The 23735-nt window shown below is 48.9% G+C and overlaps 1 protein-coding gene across 1 annotated transcript; it reads right to left on the reverse strand.

Moving 5' to 3' along the window:
- Nucleotides 1-748: 748 nt before the first annotated feature.
- On the reverse strand, nt 749-7701 carry POMC (proopiomelanocortin). The gene is made up of 3 exons (XM_045979624.1): nt 7626-7701; nt 3975-4126; nt 749-1591 (listed from the first exon to the last, which is right to left on the reverse strand). Exons 2-3 carry the CDS (start codon nt 4104-4106, stop codon nt 926-928), a joined length of 798 nt encoding a protein of 265 aa, XP_045835580.1. The 5' UTR covers nt 4107-4126; nt 7626-7701; the 3' UTR covers nt 749-925.
- Between the last annotated feature and the right edge of the window lie 16034 nt (nt 7702-23735).

The following is a 23735-nucleotide window of genomic DNA, read 5'->3' on the forward strand; positions in this document are numbered from 1 at the left end:
TCAGGGAGGTGTTACCATAGCTTCCCACCTCACAGCCAACAACAGTGAGCTTCAACCAATGTTGGGCTGGCTTTTAGACATGTTAAAAAGAAAACCACAGGCCCCCAGATTGGCATCAGTCAAGTCACCAAATTGGGCTTAATACCTTACCTAATTGCACTCTCCCCCAGAAATGTAAATCTAGTCTCTCGGTCAGGAATTTCCCGATAAGATCCAATCAGGTAATCTGTCACATGGGTCCTTTCCATTTGCTGCCCACCCCTCTCAACGTGCAAACGTGCACACTGGGCATGCACACACATCACACACCCCCACCCCAAAGATTAGGTAGTCAGCGTGAGACGCCCCTGCTTTTCCCTCCGAGGGAAAGACCTTGCCCTGAACAGTTCTTTCCCTAATAATTTTCTTGCCCAACCCTCCTTCCTATGAAAACCTTACATTTTGTACAACTCCTCTGGGCTCCCTTCTACTTGCTAGACGGGATGCTACTAGACTCATGAATCACTTAATAAAGCCAATTAGATCTTCAGATTTACTCAGCTGAATTTTTGTTCTTTCATAGATCCCCGTAACACCCATGGGGGCAGGGGTACATCTTCTCTTCATTCCCACTGTGTCCGAGAAAATACACTCCCACGTGATCACATGGAAACCACTGTCCCTCCGATCAATATATGCTGCTCTCTTTTTGATGGATATGTATTTTTATTTTATTCGCCCGGTGGACATTCAGAGCCGGAGTCAGATGTGAGACTGGAAAGGTTTTATTTCCTAACTACAGACAGCTTGAAGAGGCTGACTATCGGGCCATCACGGCCTGAGCGAGCAGCACCCCCAGGCCGGGAGGCGGCGGGAGGGCAGGCGAGGAGAGGGGAGCCTTAGGGTCGACTTCCTGGGGAGAAAAGCCTCTGGCCCCGCGGCGCCCTCACTGGCCCTTCTTGTGGGCGTTCTTGATGATGGCGTTTTTGAACAGCGTCACCAGGGGGGTCTGGCTCTTCTCGGAGGTCATGAAGCCGCCGTAGCGCTTGTCCTTGGGCGGGCTGCCCCAGCGGAAGTGCTCCATCTTGTAGGGCCCGTCGTCCTTCTTCTCCGCCACCTCGGCCTCCGCCACCAGGCCGTACTCCAGGTCGGCCAGGGCCGCCATGCCCTCGGCCGCGCCCACGGGGCCAAGCGCCGGCTCAGGCCGCTCGCCGGCCAGCTCTCTCTTGAACTCGAGCGGGAAGGGCTCGGCCGACTCGTCCTCGGCGCCGTTGGGGTACACCTTCACCGGGCGCCGCTTCTTGCCCACAGGCTTGCCCCAGCGGAAGTGCTCCATGGAATAGGAGCGCTTGCCCTCGCGCGGGCCGGGCTCGCCGCCATCGCCGCGGAGCTCCGAGCCGCCCGCGGGCAGCGGGGCACGGCCTTCGCCCACCACGACCTCCTCTTCTTCACGCTTCTGGCCCGCGCTGCCGTTCCGGCGGCCGAACCGGTCCCAGCGGAAGTGGCCCATGACGTACTTCCGGGGGTTCTCGGTGAGCGGCTGCTCGTCACCGCTGCGGGGGAGCACGGGCGTCTGGGCCGGGAGGTCAGGCTTGCAGGCCCGGATGCACGCCTGCGGGGGCGAGCGGGGGTGTTGGTTAAGACCCGCCTTGGGGGGCGCCTGGGTGGCTCAGCGGGTTAAAGCCTCTGCCTTCGGCTCAGGTCATGATCCCAGAGTCCTGGAATCGAGCCCCGCGTCAGGCTCTCTGCTTGGCTGGGAGCCTGCTTCCTCTCTCTCTCTCTGCCTGCCTCTCTGCCTACTTGTAATCTCTATCTGTCAAATAAATAAATCTTAAAAAAAAAAAAAAAAGACTCCCCTTGGTTCGCAGCCCGCAGCCCGGCACCCCGCGCTGCGCCTGCGCCCTGCGCCCTGCACGCCCGCAGCTCTCAGCACGTGCTGGCAGCACTTAGGGCCTCAGCAGCTGCCGCCTCCCTGCCGAGGACGAGGATGTCTGCCCTCCCGGTCCTGCTGGCACCTGCGGACGCCTGAGACCTATCACCTCTTCTGGTCCCTGTACCCTTTGGTTCTTCTGCCTGGCAGCTACAACAAATACCCCCATCCCATTCGTTGGTTTACTTATCCCAGAGCTTTAGTGAGCAGGGTCAGTATCTTACCTTAATGTATAGGCACTGATCAAAAAATGGTAAATGGTGGTCATCCTTGGCACTTAATGAATATTGAATAAGTCGAATAAATAAATAGGCTTCCGTGTGAGTCCGAGAGGGGCATTGGGCTGAAATTTGGGGGAGAATCTTTTTTTTTTATTAAGATTTTATTTATTTGAGAGAGAGAGAGAGAGACAGAGATAGCAAGAGAGCTGAGTGGGGAGGAGAGGGTGAGACAGGCTCCCGGATGAGCAAGGAACCCGATGTGGGGCTCCATCCAGGACCCTGGAATCATGACCTGGGCCAAAGGCAGCTGCTTAACTGACGGAGCCACCCAGGCACCCTGAAATTTGGAGAAGAATCTATTCAGATGAGAGAAATAGAAGTCTAGCCTCTAGAGCCTGTATTTCCAATAATGCCTCAAACTTTCCCTGTGATCTGCACACCTGACTGATGCCCTACCCCAGCCATCTCCCTATACCATGCCTCAAAATTTTTCCCATGCCATCTGGCACTTTCTTTGGTTCTTTCAAGTCTTTTGAGCGGATCCAGTACTTTCCCCAATCAGTGAGCTTTGGGAGAAGCAGTTCCCTTCCCTGTCGCTTCATTCTAACTGGAGGGAGGAGTAAACAACCAGCATTATTCCCATTGCTTGGGTCAGGGAGGATATGTCTCTGCTCTCCATAAGCAGACAACTCCACTATGGTACACATTGTCTGAGAAAATGACCTATAGGCTGCAGCCTTGAGTTTTCAGTTACTTGGGATTGCAAAGGAGGAAACAGAAGGATCCCACCCACTCTGTTGAGTTGAGAATTTCATACTCCAGGGATTTAGAATTATGACGCTGCTGAACAGTGGGAAGTAAAAGCTATCTCTTCAGTGGCAGAGCTGGGGCTAGAACTCTGACCATGGCCACTGCTCCTTCTCTGGTGGGCTCTCAGTAGGAGAGGCTGTGCAGTGGGTGTCTCCAGTCAACTCTCTTGGGTCTCTCTCTGACCTAGAACAGACAGAATTCCCTGGGCTCTTCCTACTTTGTTCTGTACATGAAACCTCTGTGTTTCTGAGTTCCCTCTCTTCACCATAACTAGCCTCTTCGTGGACAAAGCACACAGAATATAGCGACGTTCATTCTACCCTCACAGGCAGGTGCTGGCAGCCAGATGAAATTCATCCATTGATACTGGCAGTGTGTCTTTTAGTCCTCAACTTGGTGTAATTTCTCATTTATGCCTCTCAATACACACACACACACAAAATTCCAGCTTGGCACAAATGGCTTTTACATGCTTCTGGAAAGGCTGCAGGTCAGTCCTCCAGAAGAAGAATGAGACATTTGGCAGTTAGAGGAAAATGGCACCCGGGTTTTTCCTTCTCCTGCTCGAGAAGATTTGCAGTCCCACCTAGCTGACTTTGTAATTGGTAGTACAAAGGGAGTGAAAATGTCAAGTGATACAAGGTTATTTAAAAAAAGGAATAATAAGTCTAAAAGATTGAAAATGTAGAATCAATAGTGGGAACAATTATTATTACTGTTGTTATCACTGTTATTATTTTAACAGCAATATCGCTAAATAGCTAAAACCGAGTGGTCTTCATACAAGAAGATAAGGAAGGAAGATAATTAAGTAGAAAGTGTGGACCAGACCCCCATCTCCCTGAAGCTGCTTGCTCCCCTCCTTGGCTCAATTCTGACTTTACCCTAGAGATCTGTTCCTACCCTGCCCTGAGTTACCCATATCTCTGGGAATGAATTTCCCCTTCCCCAGTCCCCGTTCTTTTGTGCTGTCCCAGTCCCAGCCGCAGTCCCATCCAATGCCCAAACCAAGATGGCAGCCACAGCGCACATACCAGCAGGTTACTTTCCGTGGTGAGGTCCTGGCACTGGCTGCTTTCCAGGCACCAGCCACTCACTTCCACAGAGGCCTGAAGCAGCAAGGCCAACAGCAGGGCCCCTGGGTGGCTGCAGCACGATCTCGGCATCTTCCAGGCAGGCTGAGGCTCTGCAGAGGCAAACAAGATTGGTGGGACCCCTGCAAGGAGCAGAACAATGTTGGCCACTGACCAGGAAGGACTGTGAGCCAATATTAACAACACATTCACTTGTGGAGCTCGAGGCTTTTTGAGGACAGGAGCAGTTCAAGGAGAAGTTTGGTGTGAGTTGTGGTGGAGAGGAGGGGAGAAGGACCTGGGTAACCTATGCGCAATTTCCCCTTTGTCTCCTGTTAAAAATCAGACCTCAAAGAAGGTTAGGACTGGAAGCTATTTTAGGGATCAATTGGTCCAGCAATTATTTGAGAGATGAGGAAAATGAGGTCCAGAGAGATAATAATTTGGATGTTCAGAACAAGCAAGGCTAAGTTCCCCTGTTTGCCTGAACTTTCCTATTTCACCACCTTCATGAAGCCATAGTTCTAACACTCCAGATCCGAGATGTTACTTGGGAAAGACAAGGGACTCTAAAATTCCTGCTCAAGACGGTCTCCTCCTCATCCACTAGGATCCTATCATTCCTCAGAAACTCCTGTTTCCTATGAATAGTAGGTTTGCATAAAGGCAAATAAAACCTCTGGCCAATATGGCCAAAACCTCAAGCAACCTAATATGATGTCCTATACACAAATCACTCAGATGATCACTATTTCTCAGATTCCTGCAGGTCTGAAGATATTTATTTATTTTTTTAAGATTATTTATTTATCTATTTATTTGACAGACAGAGATCACAAGCAGGCAGAGAGGCAGGCAGAGAGAAAGGAGGAAGCAGGCTCCCCGCAGAGCAGAGAGCCCGATGCGGGGCTCAATCCCAGGACCCCGTGACTACGACCCGAGCTGAAGGCAGAGGCCCCAACTCACTGAGCCACCCAGGCACCCCTGAAGATATTTATTTTTAAAGCAGACCCCATTCTTTCAAAACTGGCTCATCTTCTGAATAAATTACATATCGGACCTCCTCTTGTTCTCCGAGTCTCTCAAATGTAGTCTGAACTAGCTGGACTTGAAGATGCTATAAGTGTAGAAAAGAAGGAGGTGAACACACAAAACAGAAGAGAACTACCCACCCCCCAATGTGAACACTCACCAGAGATACTTTTGGGGAAGTCAGCAATTACCTCTCAGCAGATGCTGAAGTCAAGAGGTCAGGATACAGTAAAGAAGGGAGCACTGGTGCTGCCCTTTGCCTCCTGTGCCCGACACTTTCCCCAGCCCTCTGCTTCTCCCACTACCTTGTCTCCCTTCACCCCTCACCCAATTCAACTTCCGGAGTTGACCCTGAGTTTGGTCATTAGCTCAACACCAACCCACAATCATTTGGGGTTTCAGAAGAGCTCAACCAGCCGTAGAAAGACACCTAATTAGTTGAGAAAAGCAATTCATGTTAAGGTGTGGATGACTGATTTTCTTATCTGTTCTAGTGAACATTTGCATTTTAAAATGTTTGCCTAAAAGAAATCTCCTATTTGTGGAGGGGTGGCCAAATCTTTTTTCTGGATAAGGTTTTGGAAATGAAAGTTCTCTCTGGCTTTCATTGTCTAGTTCAGAAAGCATTTCCTTTTCTTTGCCCCGCCTCCGCTCCTTCCCCCCAAAGCTGAGCCAGCTCAGGGCTCCCTTCTTGAATGACTGCCAGGCACAACCTGAGTGACTTCAGAGCAGCCATTAGATGGCGCTGGCAGCCAGTTAGCTGGCCCATGAGCGCCTCAGGTTGAAGGGGCAAACAGGAGAGCATCGATCAGCCTCGGTGTCCAGTCTTGACCAGGGGCAGGCTGCTCCAGTTCAAGAATGGAGCCCAGATTTGTTGGGTAAAGCAATTTAGATTAAAGCTCTGAGGCCACACAGCACATTTGGGTCAGATTTACAAGAGAGGCATAAAATGGTTATTACATATCACCATGGGCAAGTGTGAAATAACATCTTAATAGAAAAAGAAGCAACATCATACAGATCTGGCAGGGCCCTCAACTATACTTCAAGTCTCCTCAAGGCTGACCATTCTGAGATGATTTCAATTTTCTTACAACCTACCTCATGATTTTAGGACTGTCTGAGAAGCCCCAGAGAGCATTTCTTCTCTCTCTCTCCACGGACTGTCTGTGTCATACAACATGGTAACAGTCATGCTGCCCACCCCCTCAGCGTTCCATTCTACTGCTAAAACATTAGTTTCCTGAAAGCAACTTGATTTCTTTTTGCTTATGTTTATTTTTTATTTTTCTATAATGAGCAAATATTATCTTGTGTCCATTTTTTCCAAGAAATAGAGTAATGGGGAGATGTCTGGTGTTGTGCTTTTCGTGAGTAGGGATCGTGTTGTATATGATCAATAATTGAAAGTCTTGGAAAAATAAATAGAATTTTGTAATTTACTAATCTTGACATTAACTTTATAACAGGACTACACTTATTAGAACTGCATATATGTAGGTGAATTCTCTTTGAGCTAAGCAAAACATTGTGTTTTTTTGGTCTGAAACTGGACACTGGTCATGCCCTTCTATAAAGATTAGAGGAACAGAGGTGCAGCGTTTTCTCCTTTCATCATGATACACACATATCAAGTCCTAAAATGAAAGTGTCGAAGGAATATTAAGTCATTAAATAAGGTGTAATCTGTGCATATCTTCACAATTAACAAAGTAAATGCACACTCGTACTTTCCTTGGCTTTTTCCAGCAATTCTGTGAGAGCCATCACCTACCTCCCCATTTATGTGCAGAAAACTGGGGGGATCCAAATGCCCTGCAGACTCTCCCTCCTTCACTGGAAACCTCCCTTACCTAACCCTCTATCAGCTCAAAGGGCTGCTTCCGCCCTGCAGTCTAGGGTCTTCAGGATAAAAGGTCCACTCTGTTGTCCTATTGAGGGTACACACAGAGGGTGGTTCAGAACCTTGGACAGTTCCCACACGGGCCACCTCTTTTTAACCCCAGCTGGGTCTTACAGAGGAGACCCGTATCTGGATCGAGTTCAGCCACATCGGGTGCACTATGGTGGGCAGAGAAACAAGGATTCAGAGGTCTGAATCTAAAGAAATCTGGAATGCAGGGAGTTTATCGTAACTTCTAGCCTTTACTCTCCTGCTCTCATTTCCGACATTAATTTGCTCTACAGTACATGGTATCTTTTAAGAAGTGACACCTACCCAAGAAAATCGAGAAGAAGCGGAGCCAAAAGGCGGGGCTTTACCGAGATCTCCCCCAGAAGGCTGTAGAAATCTCGGGAGTCCTAACAGCCCAACTCCCCGGGGAAGACGCTCTCGCCCGCTCCTGGAAGGCACCGCTTTCAGCGCCGCAGCCGTTTGTCCACCATCCGGCGGCTGCCCCCCTCGGCACCTCTGCGGGCGGCTTACCACGCCGCACTCAGTACGGAAAGTTTTGGGAACTCAGGACCACAGCGAGCCAAAGGCGCCTCAAGTCAGCGACTGGGAGCCGGGCAAGAGCATCCGGGGGCCCAGGGACAGGGATGCCGGCGTAAGAGCGAGGTTCCGTGCCGCTGTACTCTTACCTGTTGCAGAGAAGCTGCGTTCTGGGCGACTTCTGCTGCGCCGGGCGAGGAGGCTCGGCGGCCCCGTTAGGTGACTTTTCTTCCTTCCTTTCTCCTCCTTCGCCGCCGCCTGGTCCGGGTCGCTCTCCTCGGTCCTTATATACCTGCCGGGCTCGCCCTGGTGGGCAACGGACGTGAACTTCCTGGCAGCGTAACAAGCAACTCCCCCGACCATGAGAAGGGGGGCCGTGGGGCTCAGGAGGGGGGTTTCCCGGTAGGGGCTAGCGCAAGGGCAGACGTGCCCGGGAAAGGGGCCGGTCTCTGTCCCCGGAGGCTGGAATTAACACCGTCCTGCTGAAGGGCGCACCTGGCAGCCGTCAGGAAAGAACTTAATTAAGGATGGTATTGGGCCTCCAGTTAGGACGAGCAGGCGGCTTATCACCCCGGTGTGGAGTAGGCCTGGAGCAACCGCTGAGGTAGTTGAGGAGAGGGTGAAGTTACTTGTGTGCGCGCTTGGACTGTCATTTGCCTCCTTCGCACTTGGAGGTAAATATCCCGCAAAGGGGAGTGCGTCTGCAATGCCTCAGATTTCCCCATCATCTGGAAACTGTGGTGAAGATGTTATGGGGAATCACAATCTCTCTGCTCCAGCTTAGGAGTGCGGGGCAGCAAGGGGTGGCTGTGGGGGAGGGGGTGAGTTAGGGAGGGAAGTAGAGAAGGTCAGGGCTCACTCACTGGGTAGAGGCCCAGGAAAGTTGCCTTCTTGGAGGTATGAACGCAAGCTGCATTGCCCCTCCTGGGGTCTAGTCCAGAGCAGGCTCCTTCCTGTGCCCCAAACCCCAAGGGAAAGGTGTTGTTAACCTTTTATTATTAGTGGGGAGAGGAAGAGGGTGCTCTAGGAAGAGCAGCTGAAGTACTTTTCCTGTGGCCTCTACCTTAACCTGGAATAAAAGAGAACCAAATTGTTAGGAGTCACGGAGGTGAGAGGGAGTGTTGGAACTAAACTGAACTTCAGATCAAGGTGCTTATTTTATTTTATTTTTCAAGGTGCTTGTTTTAATATGCCAATTGCAGGAGCTTTCTTTATCCCCAGTCAGAGGTTCTTTCAGACTCCAACACTCCTGGTTGGTGACGTTGGCTTTATATTCCACAATCCTTTCCTTTTGGGACACAGGAAAAATCTAAGCTAAACAGTAAACAAGGTACTTTGTCATCTGGCCTTGCCCTCTTTCCAGGGTCATCTCCCACCTCTCTGTCTTGCATCCTGACACTTCAACCATCCACAACATTCCTATTCCCACAAATACGACTTTCTCAAGCTTCCATCTCTTTGTGCATACTACTCCCACAACTGGAACATCCTTCCTCTCTCCAGCCACGCAGGAAAATTGAACTCCTGTATTAAGATTCAGCTCATCCATCACTACTTGTTCTCTCAAGCCCTCCTTGGCTACTTGTGCTACCTGGGACATGAAACATTGGCTTTCTCTGTTCTGCAAAGAATCCCATTCCCATCCCATCTGTACATGTAGCCTTTATTGCTGGAATAAATTCCATGCTGTTTTCCATCTTCCCTCCTCCACCTACACTTGCCCCACCACCACCAGGCTTGTGAGCACTCTAAATCAGATTGTGATTTTATCTTATTTTTCTTTGCATTATTCTTCTAGCAGAAAGGCCAGGTGAAAAAAAAGTTCAGGTTGACCCAGCTCCTGTCCTTCTTTAGTTAGCTGAGTTCTTAATTACACACAGCAGAACTGAAAGACCACTGAATTGCATTTAGGATCACTGAGCAGGTTGGGGAACCAGGATCCAAAAATAGGCAGGAACAAAAGTTGGCTGGAATTACCACCAAAATCAGGTTGCTGACCAGATCCAATTAGGAAAAAAATCAGATCATCACTGGAAACAAGAGGGCACAAGGAGCACTGTCAACACCAGAGGCGTCAAACATATTTCTATAACTTCTATCCCCAGAATAAAAAGAGTGGGAGGTTGCAGATGCCACCAGGTAGGACTGACCATTGCGCTTGCTTCTCCAGCACTAGCTCCTCTTTGAAAGCCTAGAACAGCTGCCTTTGATTGCCTGACATAATATGACTTTTCCCCTTTGTTGGGATAATGTGGTGAATTACAGTGTTGATTTTTAGTGTTACACAATATATACCTAGATTGAGCCTAATTTATCATGACTTGTTATCTTTATTTAGCACTGGGTTTAATTTGTTAATATTTTACTTAAGATGTTGTATCCATATTGATGAGATTGGCCTATAGTTTTTCTTTGTTATAGAATTCTTGTCAGATTTTGGTGTCAAAATTAGGCTGTCCTCGTAAAACAAACTGGAAATCTCTATCCCCCCACCTCCTCCATTTTAATAATTTGGTACAATTTGTATACAGTAGTGTTTATCTCTTCCCTAAATGTTTGGGATAATTTATCAGTGATAGCATGTTTGTTTGTTTGTTGATTGGCTTTGAATTACAGATTCAATCTCTTGAATAGCACTATTCTAATAATCTATTTCATATTGTGTCAGTTTTAGTAAGATGCCTATTTCTAACAATGTACCCATTTCTAAATTTTTTAATTTATTGGCTTAAAGTTAATTATTACATCTTCTTATAATCTTAGCATCTATGGAATCTGTAATTATGGTCCCCTTTCATCTCTAATTTTGATATGTCATCTCTCTTTTTCTCTTAATTAGTTTTTTAGGAATTTATCAATTTTTTTAGTGTTTTTAAAGAATCAATTTTGGTTTCATTGATTTCTCTATTGCATGTACACTTTTATGTGTTTCTGAAATTTCCACTGCTATCATTCTTTGCTTTCTACTTCCTAACTATTTATCCTTTTTTTTAATCCTCTCTCTCTCTCTCTTTTTTTTAAGTAGGCTCCATACCCAGCATGGTGCCAAAGAACCCACAACACTAAGATCAAGAACTGAGCTGAGATCAAGAGGCAGAGGCCTGTGGTGCCTGGGTAGCTCAGTCTGTTAGGCACCGGACTCTTGATTTCAGCTCAGGTCATGGTCTCAGGGTTGTGAGATCGACACCTGCATTGGCTCCACACTGAGCACAGAGCTTGGTTAAGATTCCCTTTCCCTCTCCCTCTGCTCCTCCCCATCCCATGTGCATGCATGAGCTCTCTCTCTCTCTCTCTTTCTTAAAAAAATATTTAAAAAGCTTTAAAAAGAATGACACTTAGCCAATTGATAGTCGCTCTTTATTCTTTTTGATATATGTATTTATGGCTATAAGTTTTTTTTTAAGATTTTATTTATTTATTTGAAAGAGAGTACACATAAGCATGGGGAGGTAGGAGAGACAAGCAGACTCTGCACTGAGCACAGAGTACTACAAGGGACTTTATCTCACCAGCCTGAGATCAGGACCTGAGCTGAAATCCAGAGCTGGTCACCTAACCAACTGAGCCACCTTGGTGTCCCTATAAATTTATTTTAAAGTATGGCTTAATTTCATCCCACAAGTTTTGCTATGTTGTATTTCTATCACCATTTAATTTAAAATATCTTATCGTTTTCTTTAAGTTGTTTGGATTGACCTATGGGTTATTGAAAAGTATTTTGCTTAACTTTCAAACATTGGAGATTTTCTAGTTATGTTCTCGAAACTAATGTTTAGATTGATTCTCCTGTGGTCAAAGACCATGCTCTATTTTATTTTAGTCTTTTGAAATTAGTGTGTAGTGGCGCCTAGATGGCTCAGTCAGTTAAGCATCTGCCTTTGGCTCAGGTCATGACCCCAGGGTCCTGGGATTGAGTCTCTGCATCAAGCTCTCTGCCCAGCAGGGAGTCTACTTCTCTCCCTGCCTCCTCCTCTCCACACCCCCCCAGTTCATGTCTCCTTTCTCTCTCCTAAATGCATAAATAAAAATCTTTAAAAAATAATAATAAATTAGTGTGTCTATATGGGGCTGCTTAATGGATGAACCTATGGCCCATTCTGATTAATGTTTCATAAGCACTTCAAACATTATATATTTTATGGTTTCTTAAATATTCTATATCCTTTCCAATTATTTGTTACTGTAGAAGTATGTTTTCAGAATCTCCTCATTACTTTTGTAGATTTATCTACTTCTTACCTTACTCCTGGCATAAAACAACTCTTTCTATAAATTTAATGGTGAGTGTGGGGCAGTGGTGAAGAGTAATATAGGATCCAAATACAGGTAGCAGAAACATACTAGAGCCTCATTACACACTGGTGGGAATAACCTGGTGGAGAGGGGGAAACTGATGCTGCAGATGAGGTGGGAGGCGCCAAGTAATGCAAGTCTTTGGCATTAGCAAGACAGGATCCAGAAGAACCTGACCTTTGAACAGTAGAGGGTCTTCCTCTTGTACAAAAGTGGTGAAGGAGGAGAAGGGATGGAGAGCAGACTTCTGTCTGAACCAAAGCCTTTACCCTTTAACCCAGCATTTCTTGGGAATTATCCTGAGGAAGTTACCTTAACAGTTACACTTACGACTGTTCAAGTCTATTCATACAACATCGTTGATGGTCACAATAAAATGAAAAAACTCAACGTCTATAGCAGGGTGTAATGATAAAGCCATATAACGGAATACTTTGAAACCACTCGAAATAATGATGTAGAAACTTATTTCTAGACATAAAAAATGGCCACTAAGTGTTAAGGGGAAGAGGTGTAAGATGGAGAGATATATGTAGAGATAGAGATAGGCACTGAGATAAAGATTAAAAGACACCGAAGTGTCTGTAGTGGTTGTTCTGATTCTCTAATGTTATACTACAAACCCTTCCCAAAACTTAGTGACTTAAAATGACACTTCTGTTGCTCACAGATCTGCAGAATGATGGGGTTGGGTCAGGCCAGCACATCCCTGCCCCACTTGGCATTGGCTGGGGGGGCTTAAAGCTTGGCATCTGTAATCATCAAAACCACTCATTCACAAGACTGGTTCCTGGGCTGGAAAGATCTCAGACAGCTGGGGGCAAGAAGAGTTGGGGCTCCTCTGACATCCCTTTCTGTCTCTCTAGCCTGGCCACGTGATCTTTTGCATGTGGCAGCTTTAGGGGAGCTGGACTTCCTAGAAGTCTCAGGCCTTGAAAGCATCTAGGGGCAGTATGCTCTGCCAAGTAGAGGCCGTGGGTGGTCAGTAAGGGCTTCCCAGAGAAGCAAATGCTGAGTTGGGCTGAGCCTTGATGCAATAGGCCACCAGGATGGAAAAAGGAAAGGCCATCCAGGCAGAGGGAACAGCATATGCGAAGAGCTCAAGGCAAGAGAAAGCCGATTATGTTTTCTGGAAGGCTGGGTGCATGTGTTGGAAGGAGAGAAGAATGCTAGAGGGGAGGAAGTAGAGAACGATTTAGGGATTGAGTCAGAGAGCAATAGGACAAGATTTCTGTGCCAGTGAGGGGGGGAGGTGGTCGGTGTGGAAGGAGTCTGGAGATGGCAAGTGTTGATCAGACGGTTAAGGGCACAGCTCTGAAGCCAGACTCCCTGGTCCCAGCGCCACTCGGCCACTGCTGAGCTGTCTGACTCTGAGCAAATTCCCAACCTCTCTGTTCTTGGTTGTCACATCCGTGAAATGAGGGAAATGTTTGCACCAAACCATGTTGCTGTCATGTGGATGAAAGAAGTTAATACATGTAAAGATCTTAGAGCAGAGCCTGCACTTGGCTAGCCGTTACCCTTATTATTCTAGAAGCGCTGGCCCAGGAGAGCCCAGCTTGGAGTGGAAGGAAGAGTGGGAGGGACGGAGGGAAAAAGGCAAGAAGGAAGGAGAAGACCCAGGATCTTTGGACAGGGAAGAAAAGGTTCCTTTAGAGACTCTGAGTGTGAGGTCCCCGGGGCGAGGTGATGCACCCACACCGGGCTGGGCTGCGGGCACAAGGCCAGGCTGCCTTCGTCATGCCAGCTTTTCGCCTTCAATGGTTTAATTGGAAAAGCAATGTCACCAGGGTGTGAGTGTGTTACAAAGACAGGTGCAGAGGTGGCTTCCAGGGGAGAGGGAAGAGCAGGGAGGACAGTGACAAGGATGCGTGACTGGGAGCCCAAGGTGGGAAAGACGCACAAGGACTCCAGGCACTGGGGCCGGGCCAGGGGGACTTTTCTCTGGGAGAAGAGTTCAAGGAGCAGGACGCTGCTGGACCCCAGGCAGACCAGCCCTGTGCTGCAGAGAGGAGCAGAAAGGAGGCTCCTTGAGAAGGACACGGCAGGGTGGATGGGGTGATGGGGGCTTTGGACACATGGAGTGGAGGAGCGAAGGGAGGGCAAGGTAGGGAGAGAGACAAGGGGGAAGGGTCATTAAAGGGCCATGTTCAGGCCCTAGGCTTTGCCTGGATGCAAGGTTTGTGGGGAGAGAATTTGGGCAGGATTTAGTGGGGGCTGGAGGAGCAAACAAGGAAGGGAGGGGGTTGGAGGTGGGGAAGAGCTGAGTTATGCCGACTCTGAAGCAGCTACTGTCCAGTCTGCTCTCTACCCCGAACCAGGCACCCAGTGGGTGCTCACATGGTGCGAAGTAGGCTGCCAGGTGCGGTAGGGAGAATGCTGGCTTGGAGGGCCCAGATTTGCTTCTACAACTCACGCACTCAACACACGGCTATGGATCCCTACATGTGCCTGGACAGAGCCTCCCCGGTGGGGAATTCAGCTCTAGGGAAACTGAAAATGAGCTAGTCAATGTTAACCTTAGAAACAGACACTGCCTGTGGTTTTGCCAGCAAAAGATGGGCTTATTTGGGAATAAAAAAAGAACTGCCGTCCGGGACACACAAGCCACAGAACCACAGGCAAGTCTGGGGAGCATAGGAGAGGTGTGCTTTCATTTTATTTATTTTTTTAAATTAATTAATTTTTTAAAACTATTTCTTTTTTATTTATTATTTATTTATTTATTTTAGATTTTATTTATTTATTTGACAGACAGAGATCACAGGTAGGCAGAGAGGCAGCCAGAGAGAGAGGAAGGGAAGCAGGCTCCCTGCTGAGCAGAGAGCCCAATGCGGGGCTCGATCCCAGGACCCTAGGATCATGACCTGAGCTGAAGACAGAGGCTTTAACCCACTGAGCCACCCAGGCGCCCCTTTAATTTATTTTTTTTAAAGATTTTATTTATTTATTTGACAGAGAGAGAGATCACAAGTAGGCAGAGAAGCAGGCAGAGAGATAGGGGGAAGCAGGCTCCCCGCTTAGCAGAGAGCCCAATGTGGGGCTCAATCCCAGCACCCTGAGATCATGACCCAAGCCGAAAGCAGAGGCTTTAACCCACGGAGCCACCGAGGCGCCCCGAGAGGTGTGCTTTTAAAGGAGAAAAGGGGTGAGTTGGGAAGGCTCTTATGAGCTGAAAGTACACTGAAGTCAGCTGGGAGTTCGAAATGTGCTGAATTTTCACTGGTGGAGCTGTGGCCCTGGGCGGTGAGGAAAGCTTCTCTTCTTCCAGCTGAAGTAGTAGAGGAGTATCCATGTGCAAGGTCAAGTCTAGGTAAGGTCAAGTCCATCTCTTCCTGTTGGGTCTACAACTGACCACAAGGGGCAGGGCGTGACAGCTCCCCCTGGTGACTCCATTTTGGTAAGGCGTCCTGTTACTAATTTTCACATTAATAAAGAATGACAAACTGTGGTAAATACAGTGAAGGAAACTGAGAGGGGAGAGGAAAACTTCTTAGCAGAAGCAACAGACAGTGCAAAGGTCCTGGGGTAGAGAAAATAAGAGAGTTCCAGGAGCTGCTGGAATGGGAGAAAGCGGAGGGGAGCAACCCCGGGAATGGAGGAATGTGAGGGAACAGCTCTTGAGGGCTGTGACAGTCATCAGAGGTGACTTAGATTTTATGCCGAGGGAAGCCAAGGCTGAGTTCTGAGTAAGGGAGTAATGGAATCCACTAGAATTCCTTTAAGAAATGGCTCTGGCTGTTGTGTGCAGAATCAATCTGAGGGCAAACAACCAATAGCTTCTTTTTAGAGTCAGAATCAACAGGACTTGGAGCAGATGTGGGAGTGAAGCAAAGGGAGGGTATTTATTTATTTATTTATCAAAGGGAGGGCTTAAAGAAGGTTCCACATTCTGGTTTAAGCAGCTGAGCTGGATAGTTAGTCCATGGGATCGTGTTCAGAGATGGGGGGAAGACTGAAAGGCTCATACTTTTGGAGGAGGAAACCAGGAGCTCTGCGACCCTGAGGGTATTCAAAGTCCCCTCTCGTAGTGCGTAAGAGGTTTCTTGCAAGACTCCTGAGCCAGTGTGAGAAACACTATCAGTAGCTTCTTGTCAATGGAAACACTAATTAAGAAATCTTCCAAGGGGAGCTTGATGGGGGTTGGGGGATAGACATAGAGCTAGCCTCCAAAAAGGGACCCTGAAGCCTGGAGTAGAGTAAAGGAGAAGGTCACCGGTGCCCTGATGGCCCAGGGAGAGGGGGAGGGTCCCCTACCCCCCTTATGCCCTGCCCCCACACAGGCCCAGCCACAGCCCCTTCCAGGGGGCCCTCTTCATTGGCCTTCAGTTTGACCCCAAGGGCAAAGAGGAATCAATTTGTGCAGAGAATTGGAATGAAAGCGATTTCAATTGACCTTTGAATGGGGTTTTAATTTGCTTTATTACAGCCGAAGGGGCCTCCTGAAGAGCCCCTTGAGACTGCTTTTATCCACTAATGCGTGCATTAGTACAGCAGCCTGGGCCTCCGGCTGGATGGGGGTTGGGGGGAGGGAGGAGGTGGGGCAGAGTGGGGAACGGCCAGAGGGGGCCCAGGAACTGGAGTCCAGCCCCTTCCCAGGAATCAGTTTGCAGCCCCCTCAGGGTCCGAGGCAGAGTCAAGAGTGGAGGAAGAAGCTGGGGCAGGGATCGGGCACAGCTGTGCTGCTGGAGGGCCTTGAAACCTGGGCCCGAATCACCCCTCAGGGTCTGTTTCCTCGGAACAGTGGCAGGACAGACTTGTGGGGTAGAGGCTGGGAGGGCTTATGGGGTCGATGGACTCTTCATCCCACCCAGGCCTGAGGTTCTGTAGTTTTAAGCTCATATCTAACGTCAAACTTGGTGGTAAAAATAGCTATTTGGGGTTTTTTTTTTGTTTGTTTGTTTTTTTAAGATTTCATCTATTTGACAGAGAGAGAGAGATAGCGAGAGAGGGAACACAAGCAGGGGAGAGGGAGACGCAGGCTTCCTGCCAAGCAGGGAGCCCAATGGGGGACTCCATCCCAGGACCCTGGGACCATGACCTGAGCCACCCAGGTGCCCCCTAAATAGCTAGTTTTCTAGAACTGGGGACAGCAGAGTCTGCTGGGCCAAGGGGAAAAGCTCTGTCCCTCCTCCTTACAGGCCTCTCTCCTGCTCTTTCTGTTTTTCTGGAAATTTCTGCTCCAGTCCCCTCCATGGGCTAGTCAGATCTTTGTTTTCTCCTCCCCACATCCCAGAGGAAGCCAGGGGGTGGCTTACGAATTTCCTTCTCTTCTACCTGGCAGAACCCTGCCGGCAGCTACCTGAGGTGTCCAGGTGCCCTCCAGGGGTCAGCCCCAGGTAAACAGTCCCCTGTGTCTCTACACAGGGCCCATTTCCATGGGATGGGGACACAGGCCTGTGAATTCATATTTACAGTCCCACGTTAGAAATGTCTCCTCTCCCACTCTGGGGCACCTGGGTCATTCGGTCGGTGAAGCGTCAGACTCTTGATCTCAGCTCAGGTCTTGATCTCAGGGTCATGAAGTCAAGCTCCGTGTTGAGTTCAAGCTCCTCTCAGTGAGGAAACTACTTTAAAAAATAAATAAAATTAAGGGGTGCCTGGGTGGCTCAGGGGGTTAAGCCTCTGCCATCATGATCTCAGGGTCCTGGGATCAAGTCCCACATCAGGCTCTTTGCTCAGCAGGGAGCCTGCTTCCCTTTCTCTCTGCCTGCCTCTCTACTTGTGATCTCTCTCTCTCAAATAAATAAAATCTTAAATAAATAAATAAATAAATAAAATTTAAAATAAAATCAAATAAAGGAAGGTCACCCCCTTTGTACATAGGTATATGGCCACGTGTGTATGTTCTTTCCTCCACTCCCTTGTCTTAATCCCTTTCTTCAAAGTGGGGGCTTCTTCCTGTGCAATCAGGGTGAACTTCCTGGAGGCAGGGGTCTTGCTGGAGATGTCACAGACATTAAGGACACACTAAGCTCTCCCACCTGATGTTCCTGCTGCCCCTAGTTCCAGACAGAGCCCAGAGGCCAGCAGCGGCCATTCTGATGCAGAGATGGTCATAATGGCCCTTTTGTGGGGAAATGCCTCAATGTGAGGCCTCAGGCAAGGCAGATGCTTTTCCAAAAGAAAGCCGAGTTCTCTAGCCAGGAGTTGAAGTCAGGAGAGTGACTTGGTGGCCAGGAAGGACACGAATAATGTACATCCATTAGTGCCTCACAGGAGAGGTATTCAGAAGCTCTGGAACTGTCCTTCCTCCAAATGCAACAATGGCTGCTGTGGAGGGGGCCTCAAGTGGCCTTTTTACGGGCACTCAGCTCAGTCCCGATCTCGGAGCCCCACCCGATGGGGCTCATCTTGTATATCGTGCCCTGCTCAAAGGAATGGAGGCCCCAAGAGCCCACGCCATCCCCTCAAGTCCCGTTGCCCCTGGAGAGTGACGCCAGACTTGAGCAGAGCCGGTGCACCGTGACCTGATCCGCTAAGGCTCTGAGCGCCCGGTTGGCCATGCACACTGCGGGGGTGGCGGGGGCGGCGGGAGTGGTGGTGATGCGAGCGGCGCAAGGACTTCTGGGAGTTTGATTTGGGTTTTGCCCCTGGAAGTGATGCCCTTCAGAGCATCCCCCCGTGCAATTGTTCGAGAAGCCGGCAGTGGGGCTCTTGGAGCGGACCTCTTGGCAGAGCCCTCTGGGGGAGCTGCCTCCAGGGCCAGTTTCTTTCTTTCTTTTTTTAAAGAATTTATTTATGTATTTGACAGAGAGAGAGATCACAAGTAGGCAGAGAGGCAATGGGGGTGGGAAGCAGGCTCCGGGCTGAGCAGGGAGCCCCATTTGGGGCTCGATTCCAGGACCCTGGGATCATGACCTGAGCTGAAGGCAGGGGCTTAACCCACTGAGCCACCCAGGCGCCCAGGGCCAGTTTCTAAGTCACCCAAGAAGGCCCGTCTTCTGACTCCAAAGTCACATTTTTAAAAATGCATCCGTGGGGCGCCTGGGTGGCTCAGTCCTTGGAGCATTTGCCTTCAGCTCAGGTCATGATCGCAGGGTCCTGGAATCCAGCCCCACGTGGGGTTCCTGGTTCAGTGGGGAGTCTCCCTCTCTCTCTTCCTCTCTCCCTGCTGGTGCTCTCTTTTCTCTCAAATAAATAAATAAATAAATAAATAAATAAATAAAATCTTTGGAAAAAAGTAAAATAAAATAAATAAAACTGTGGTGATGGTGGCGTAGTTCTTTGAAGATAATAAGAGCCATTTTACTGAACACTTTACATGAATGACTTGTATAGCATATGAATTATAACTCGATAATACTTTATTTAAAAGGGGGTAATTTTTTGAGAGACAAAGACATTGGGCACAGAGAAAGGCTTGTGTTGAATCTGTTGAAAGAGGAGGGGATCCTAGACTTATTATCAGTTAATTAATCAATTAATTATCAATTAATAACAGTTAATGTCAATTGATATTTAATCGAAGTGACATTCTCATGGAAAAATGTGAGCCAAGGATCTAGTCCTTTTTTTTTTTCTTTTAAGATTTTATTTATTGGGGCACCTGGGTGGCTCAGTGGGTTAGGCCGCTGCCTTCGGCTCAGGTTATGATCTCAGGGTCTAGAGATCGAGCCCCGCGTCTGGCTCTCTGCTCAGCAGGGAGCCTGCTTCCTCCTCTCTCTCTCTGCCTGCCTCTCTGCCTACTTGCGATCTCTCTCTGTCAAATAGATAAATAAAAAATCTTTAAAAAAAAGAAAAAGATTTTATTTATTTGACAGAGAGAGACACAGTGAGAGAACACAAGCCGGGGGAGTGGGAGAGGGAGAAGCCGGCTTGATCCCAGGACCCTGGGACCATGACCCAAGCCGAAGGCAGACGCCTAATGACTCAGCTACCCAGGTGCCCCTACCAAAGATCTAGTGTTGCCCTAAACTCTTCTTCGGGTGTAAAGACCCCAGATCATGAAGGAAGACCTGCAGGGATTAAACACAAGAGGGCTCCAAAGCTTCAGCACAAGTCCGGAAGGGTTAATATTAAATGTAAATGTAAATAACCCAAGCACAAAACCTGAAAGACTGGCAAAGGGAGGCAAAGTTGTAAGAGCGGGTCCTAGGCTCTGACCACGTAGAAATAATTCAACTAACTCCAAATGGGAGAGGAAGGAAGGCAAGAAGCATAAAATAGAATAAGGTCTCGGACTGTTAGGTGCAAATGAAACAATACTCTTGAAACTGAAAAATCAAGTAACAGCTGTTTATTTCCGTCTACAGAGATAAAATCCCGGGCAGCAGACCAGTGAGCAAGAGAGGGAGAGAAGTGGTTCATGGCTAACGTCAATACGGCTTCTACTGGGAAACCAAGACACAATATCGAAATCTCTAAGTCAGGACATAAATAAAGGTTTTATGTAATAAGCGTATTCATTAGTGGTCGTCCCTGGAACAGTAAAATATACCTTCCAAACACCACAGAATGAGAAAGAAAACTGTCCCCCTCGGGGAAACCCCACTTGGTATGTGTAAGCCGTGGTCGGTACAGATGTGACATGTGGAGTGTAAGACAATACGACAAGCCGGGACCGGAAAAGCATGTTCATACATGTACGTGGACTTGAATCATCTATAAGGAAAAAATATGTTTAGATCGGTTCAGTGCTGTACAAATAACATAGGTGGGGGCACCTGGGGGGCTTAGGGGGTTAAGCGTCTGACTTGATCTCAGCTCAGTTCTTGATCTCAGGGTCATGAGTTCAAGGTCTGCATTGGGCTCCAAGCTGGGCGCCGAGCCTACTAAAAAAAGGAAGGAAGGAAGGAAGGAAGGGAGGGAGGGAGGAAGGGAGGAAGAAAAAAACATGAAACAAGAAAAAAATGGGGAGGAGATGATTATGGAGGAAAACTTATAAAAAATTGTGGTGTTTCCCTAGAGGGCACACTACTTGGGAAAGGAACAGACTCCTGGTGCATACAACAACATAGATCAATCTAAAAAACACGTCAGGCGGTGGAAGAATCCAGAAGGTTCTGTTTGTGTCAAGTTTTCCAACAGGCAGAACTCGTCTAGGGTGAAAGAAGTCCCGTGAGTGTTGCCCCTGGTGATGGCCAGGAGGGTCCTTGGGGAAGAGAGGGGAGGGAACTTTCTGGAGTCAGGAAAATATTCTGTGCCCTGATGGGGTGTGGTTTACACAGGTGTGTGCATCCATCAGACGCCCACAAAAGGTGTACTTGATACGTGTACCCTTCACTGTAGGCAAATGACACCCCAGCTTGTAAGAGAAGGGAAGGGTGGCCGTGTGTGCCCTTGAAGGTCTCTGGATTCTGTAAGAGCCCCCACTGTGGAAGGCAGCTTCATCCACACACCTGGCCCCCACCCCGGGCAGCGAGGACCGTCCACCCCCACCTCTGATCTGCGGTGACTAGTCCTCAGGGCTGCTGGTGGCCTGGCCTTGAGATCACAATTGCTGAGACCATCATTGACAGGAAACAAATGTTGTCAAGGGACCCCACCCTTTCAGCCGAAGCCAGTGGGGAGAAAGACGGTCTGCCAGGCTCTGTCTTTCCGTAACAAAGCCCTGACCTCCTCTTGGACACTCCGCTGCCTCCCTTCCGTAGGCCTAAATGCAGGAGGGCAGGGGAGGGAGGCCGGGATAAAAGGGGGTAGTCACATCTCCTCCTCTTCCCTCTGCTTTTGAAAAGCCTGAGATGCTGGGAGGGAAGGCGGTTGGCGGGCTACGGGGCTGAAGAGGCAGCCTTCCCCGACGAGGGACGTGGGGAGGGCGGAGGCTTTCAGAACATCGGGCCACTGCAGAGTGCGGGCAGGGGAGCCGTTAGCCTTTGTGCGCATGGCCTTCAGCCCACAGCACTCACGGCACTCATGGTGAAGTGCCTGGAAGACAAAGGGCCCGGGACCCCATGACTCCGCTGGCGTATGCTTTAGTCGCTAATGACGGCCAGCCCCTGCTAATGGGATGTGAAGGGCATGGGAGAATGGAGAAAGGGAGGAGGGAGGCTGGCGGGGAGGGGGTGCCTCTCAGAGGCTCTCGGGGGGCCTGGGGTCTTTGCTCCACAACCAGCCTCCCCCGCTGCCCGCTCAGGGGTCTGCTTGGCCATCAGGAATGACAGACTCAAACTCCAAGGCCCGCATGTGGTGGCCAGTGTCTAGGACAGGGGAGGGACAAGGAGGCACGCCGTCCAGTAATCCTGAGATGGGCCGGCACATGGGGCCCGGAGGAGTCGGGGCGGGCAGAGCCAAGAGGGGTTCTCTTCTCTACCGCCCCCCCCCAGGCAAGCAGGGCTGCTGCCAACATGAGCGTCCAGAAGTCTCTCCCTCAGACTGATGGAATTACGCACCTCTATGTCGTAGTGAACTGTGTGATGACGTGAAAAGATGTCCATGCTCTCATTACGTGACAAATAGCAGGTTGTAGATCAATATCTACGTGTGATCCCATTTTTGCTCTTTTCAGAGAGTGTATACAAGAAAACATCAAACTCGGGAGGAAGTCTACCGTATGGTAACGATGATTATCTGGGGAATACTGGGACTTTTTTTCTCTTTTTGCTGGTCTCTAGTACCCAAACTTCTTAAAATAAACACATAGTCATTTTGTAAGACAAAATTTGTACTAATAAATTTAAGGGCCACGTGGCTGGCTCGGTCAGCAGAGCCTCTGACTCTCGATCTCAGGGTCATGAGTTCGAGCCCCACGTTGGGTGTAGAGATGACTTTTAAAAAAGTAATCAGTTAAAAAAAAATTTACAATGACTGATAAATCAGTACAAGGCTCCCTCTCCCATATCCTGCTACCGTATGGAAAACCCCCTCATCCAAAACTAGTCCCTTAGGCTGAGGCTTTGAAGAAATGTGGGCATACACCTGAATGTCCCATGTCATTGTACTTTGACACTTCGACATGTAGCTTCTCCACCAAAAGCCCCTCAACGAACATGTGTCACATGAGAGGGAAAGTCATCGCGAACGGGAGCCTGGCATGACAGCAGGATGGAAGGGCTCGGCATCTCAGGGCTCTGTGCAACTGTTTTTGTTTTTTTTTTTTTTTATTTGACATACAGAAATCACAAGTAGGCAGAGAGGCAGGCAGAGAGAGAGGAGGAAGCAGGCTCCCTGCTGAGCAGAGAGCCCGATGTGGGGCTCGATCCCAGGACCCTGGGATCATGACCTGAGCCGAAGGCAGAGGCTTTAACCCACTGAGCCACCCAGGCGCCCCGCAACTGGTCTTTTGAAAGACGTTAATACATGACCTTGAAGAGAAGATGCCAGATGATACCAAGGTTACAGGAGAGGGAAATGCTGAGCTGTTGGGGAGAGTCGCAGAGCAGGGAGGGCGAAGGGGTTCAGGGAGAGTCCGAAAGGGGCCGTGAGGTAAAGGGGGAGGCTGTGGGTTTGTCAGGGGTCAGCTCTCTGTTGAGACCAGGAAAGGCTTTGGAAAACAGAGTCTGTTCCCTGACAGGCCAGGTGGCGGGTGTGCCCAGAGAGACCGAAGTGCTGGGGGGCATCCACGAGAGGGGTATCGGAAACGAAAACCGGCCCTTGCTCATGGCTCTGGGGATGAAAACTGAAACAACTTTGCTGGACAGCAGATCTGGATGTCCCCATCTTGTCAATGTACCTGTCCTTTACTGCGGCCATTCTATTTCTAGGATTTTTTTTTAATCCTTTTTTTTTTAAGATTTTATTTATTTATTTGACAGACAGAGATCACAAGTAGGCAGAGAGGCAGGCAGAGAGAGAGAGGGAAGCAGGCTCCCTGCTGAGCAGAGAGCCCGATGTGGGGCTCGATCCCAGGACCCTGAGATCATGACCTGAGCCAAAGGCAGAGGCTCAAACCACTGAGCCACCCAGGTGCCCCTCTAGGATTTTTTTAAAAAAGATTTTATTTATTTATTTGACAGACAGAGATCACAAGTAGGCAGAGAGGCAGGCAGAGAGAGTGGAGGAAGCAGGCTCCCCACTGAGCAGAGATC

The sequence above is a fragment of the Meles meles genome, chromosome 15 (assembly GCF_922984935.1).
Source record: "Meles meles chromosome 15, mMelMel3.1 paternal haplotype, whole genome shotgun sequence".
Lineage (NCBI taxonomy): Eukaryota > Metazoa > Chordata > Mammalia > Carnivora > Mustelidae > Meles > Meles meles.

Coding starts and splice junctions, on each gene's coding strand:
- POMC (XM_045979624.1), bottom strand. CDS start 4,106: ATGCCGAGATCGTGCTGCAGCCACCCAGGGGCCCTGCTGTTGGCCTTG. Junction 1,592..3,974: donor CCACGGAAAGTAACCTGCTG/GTATGTGCGCTG, acceptor TCGCCCCCGCAG/GCGTGCATCCGGGCCTGCAA.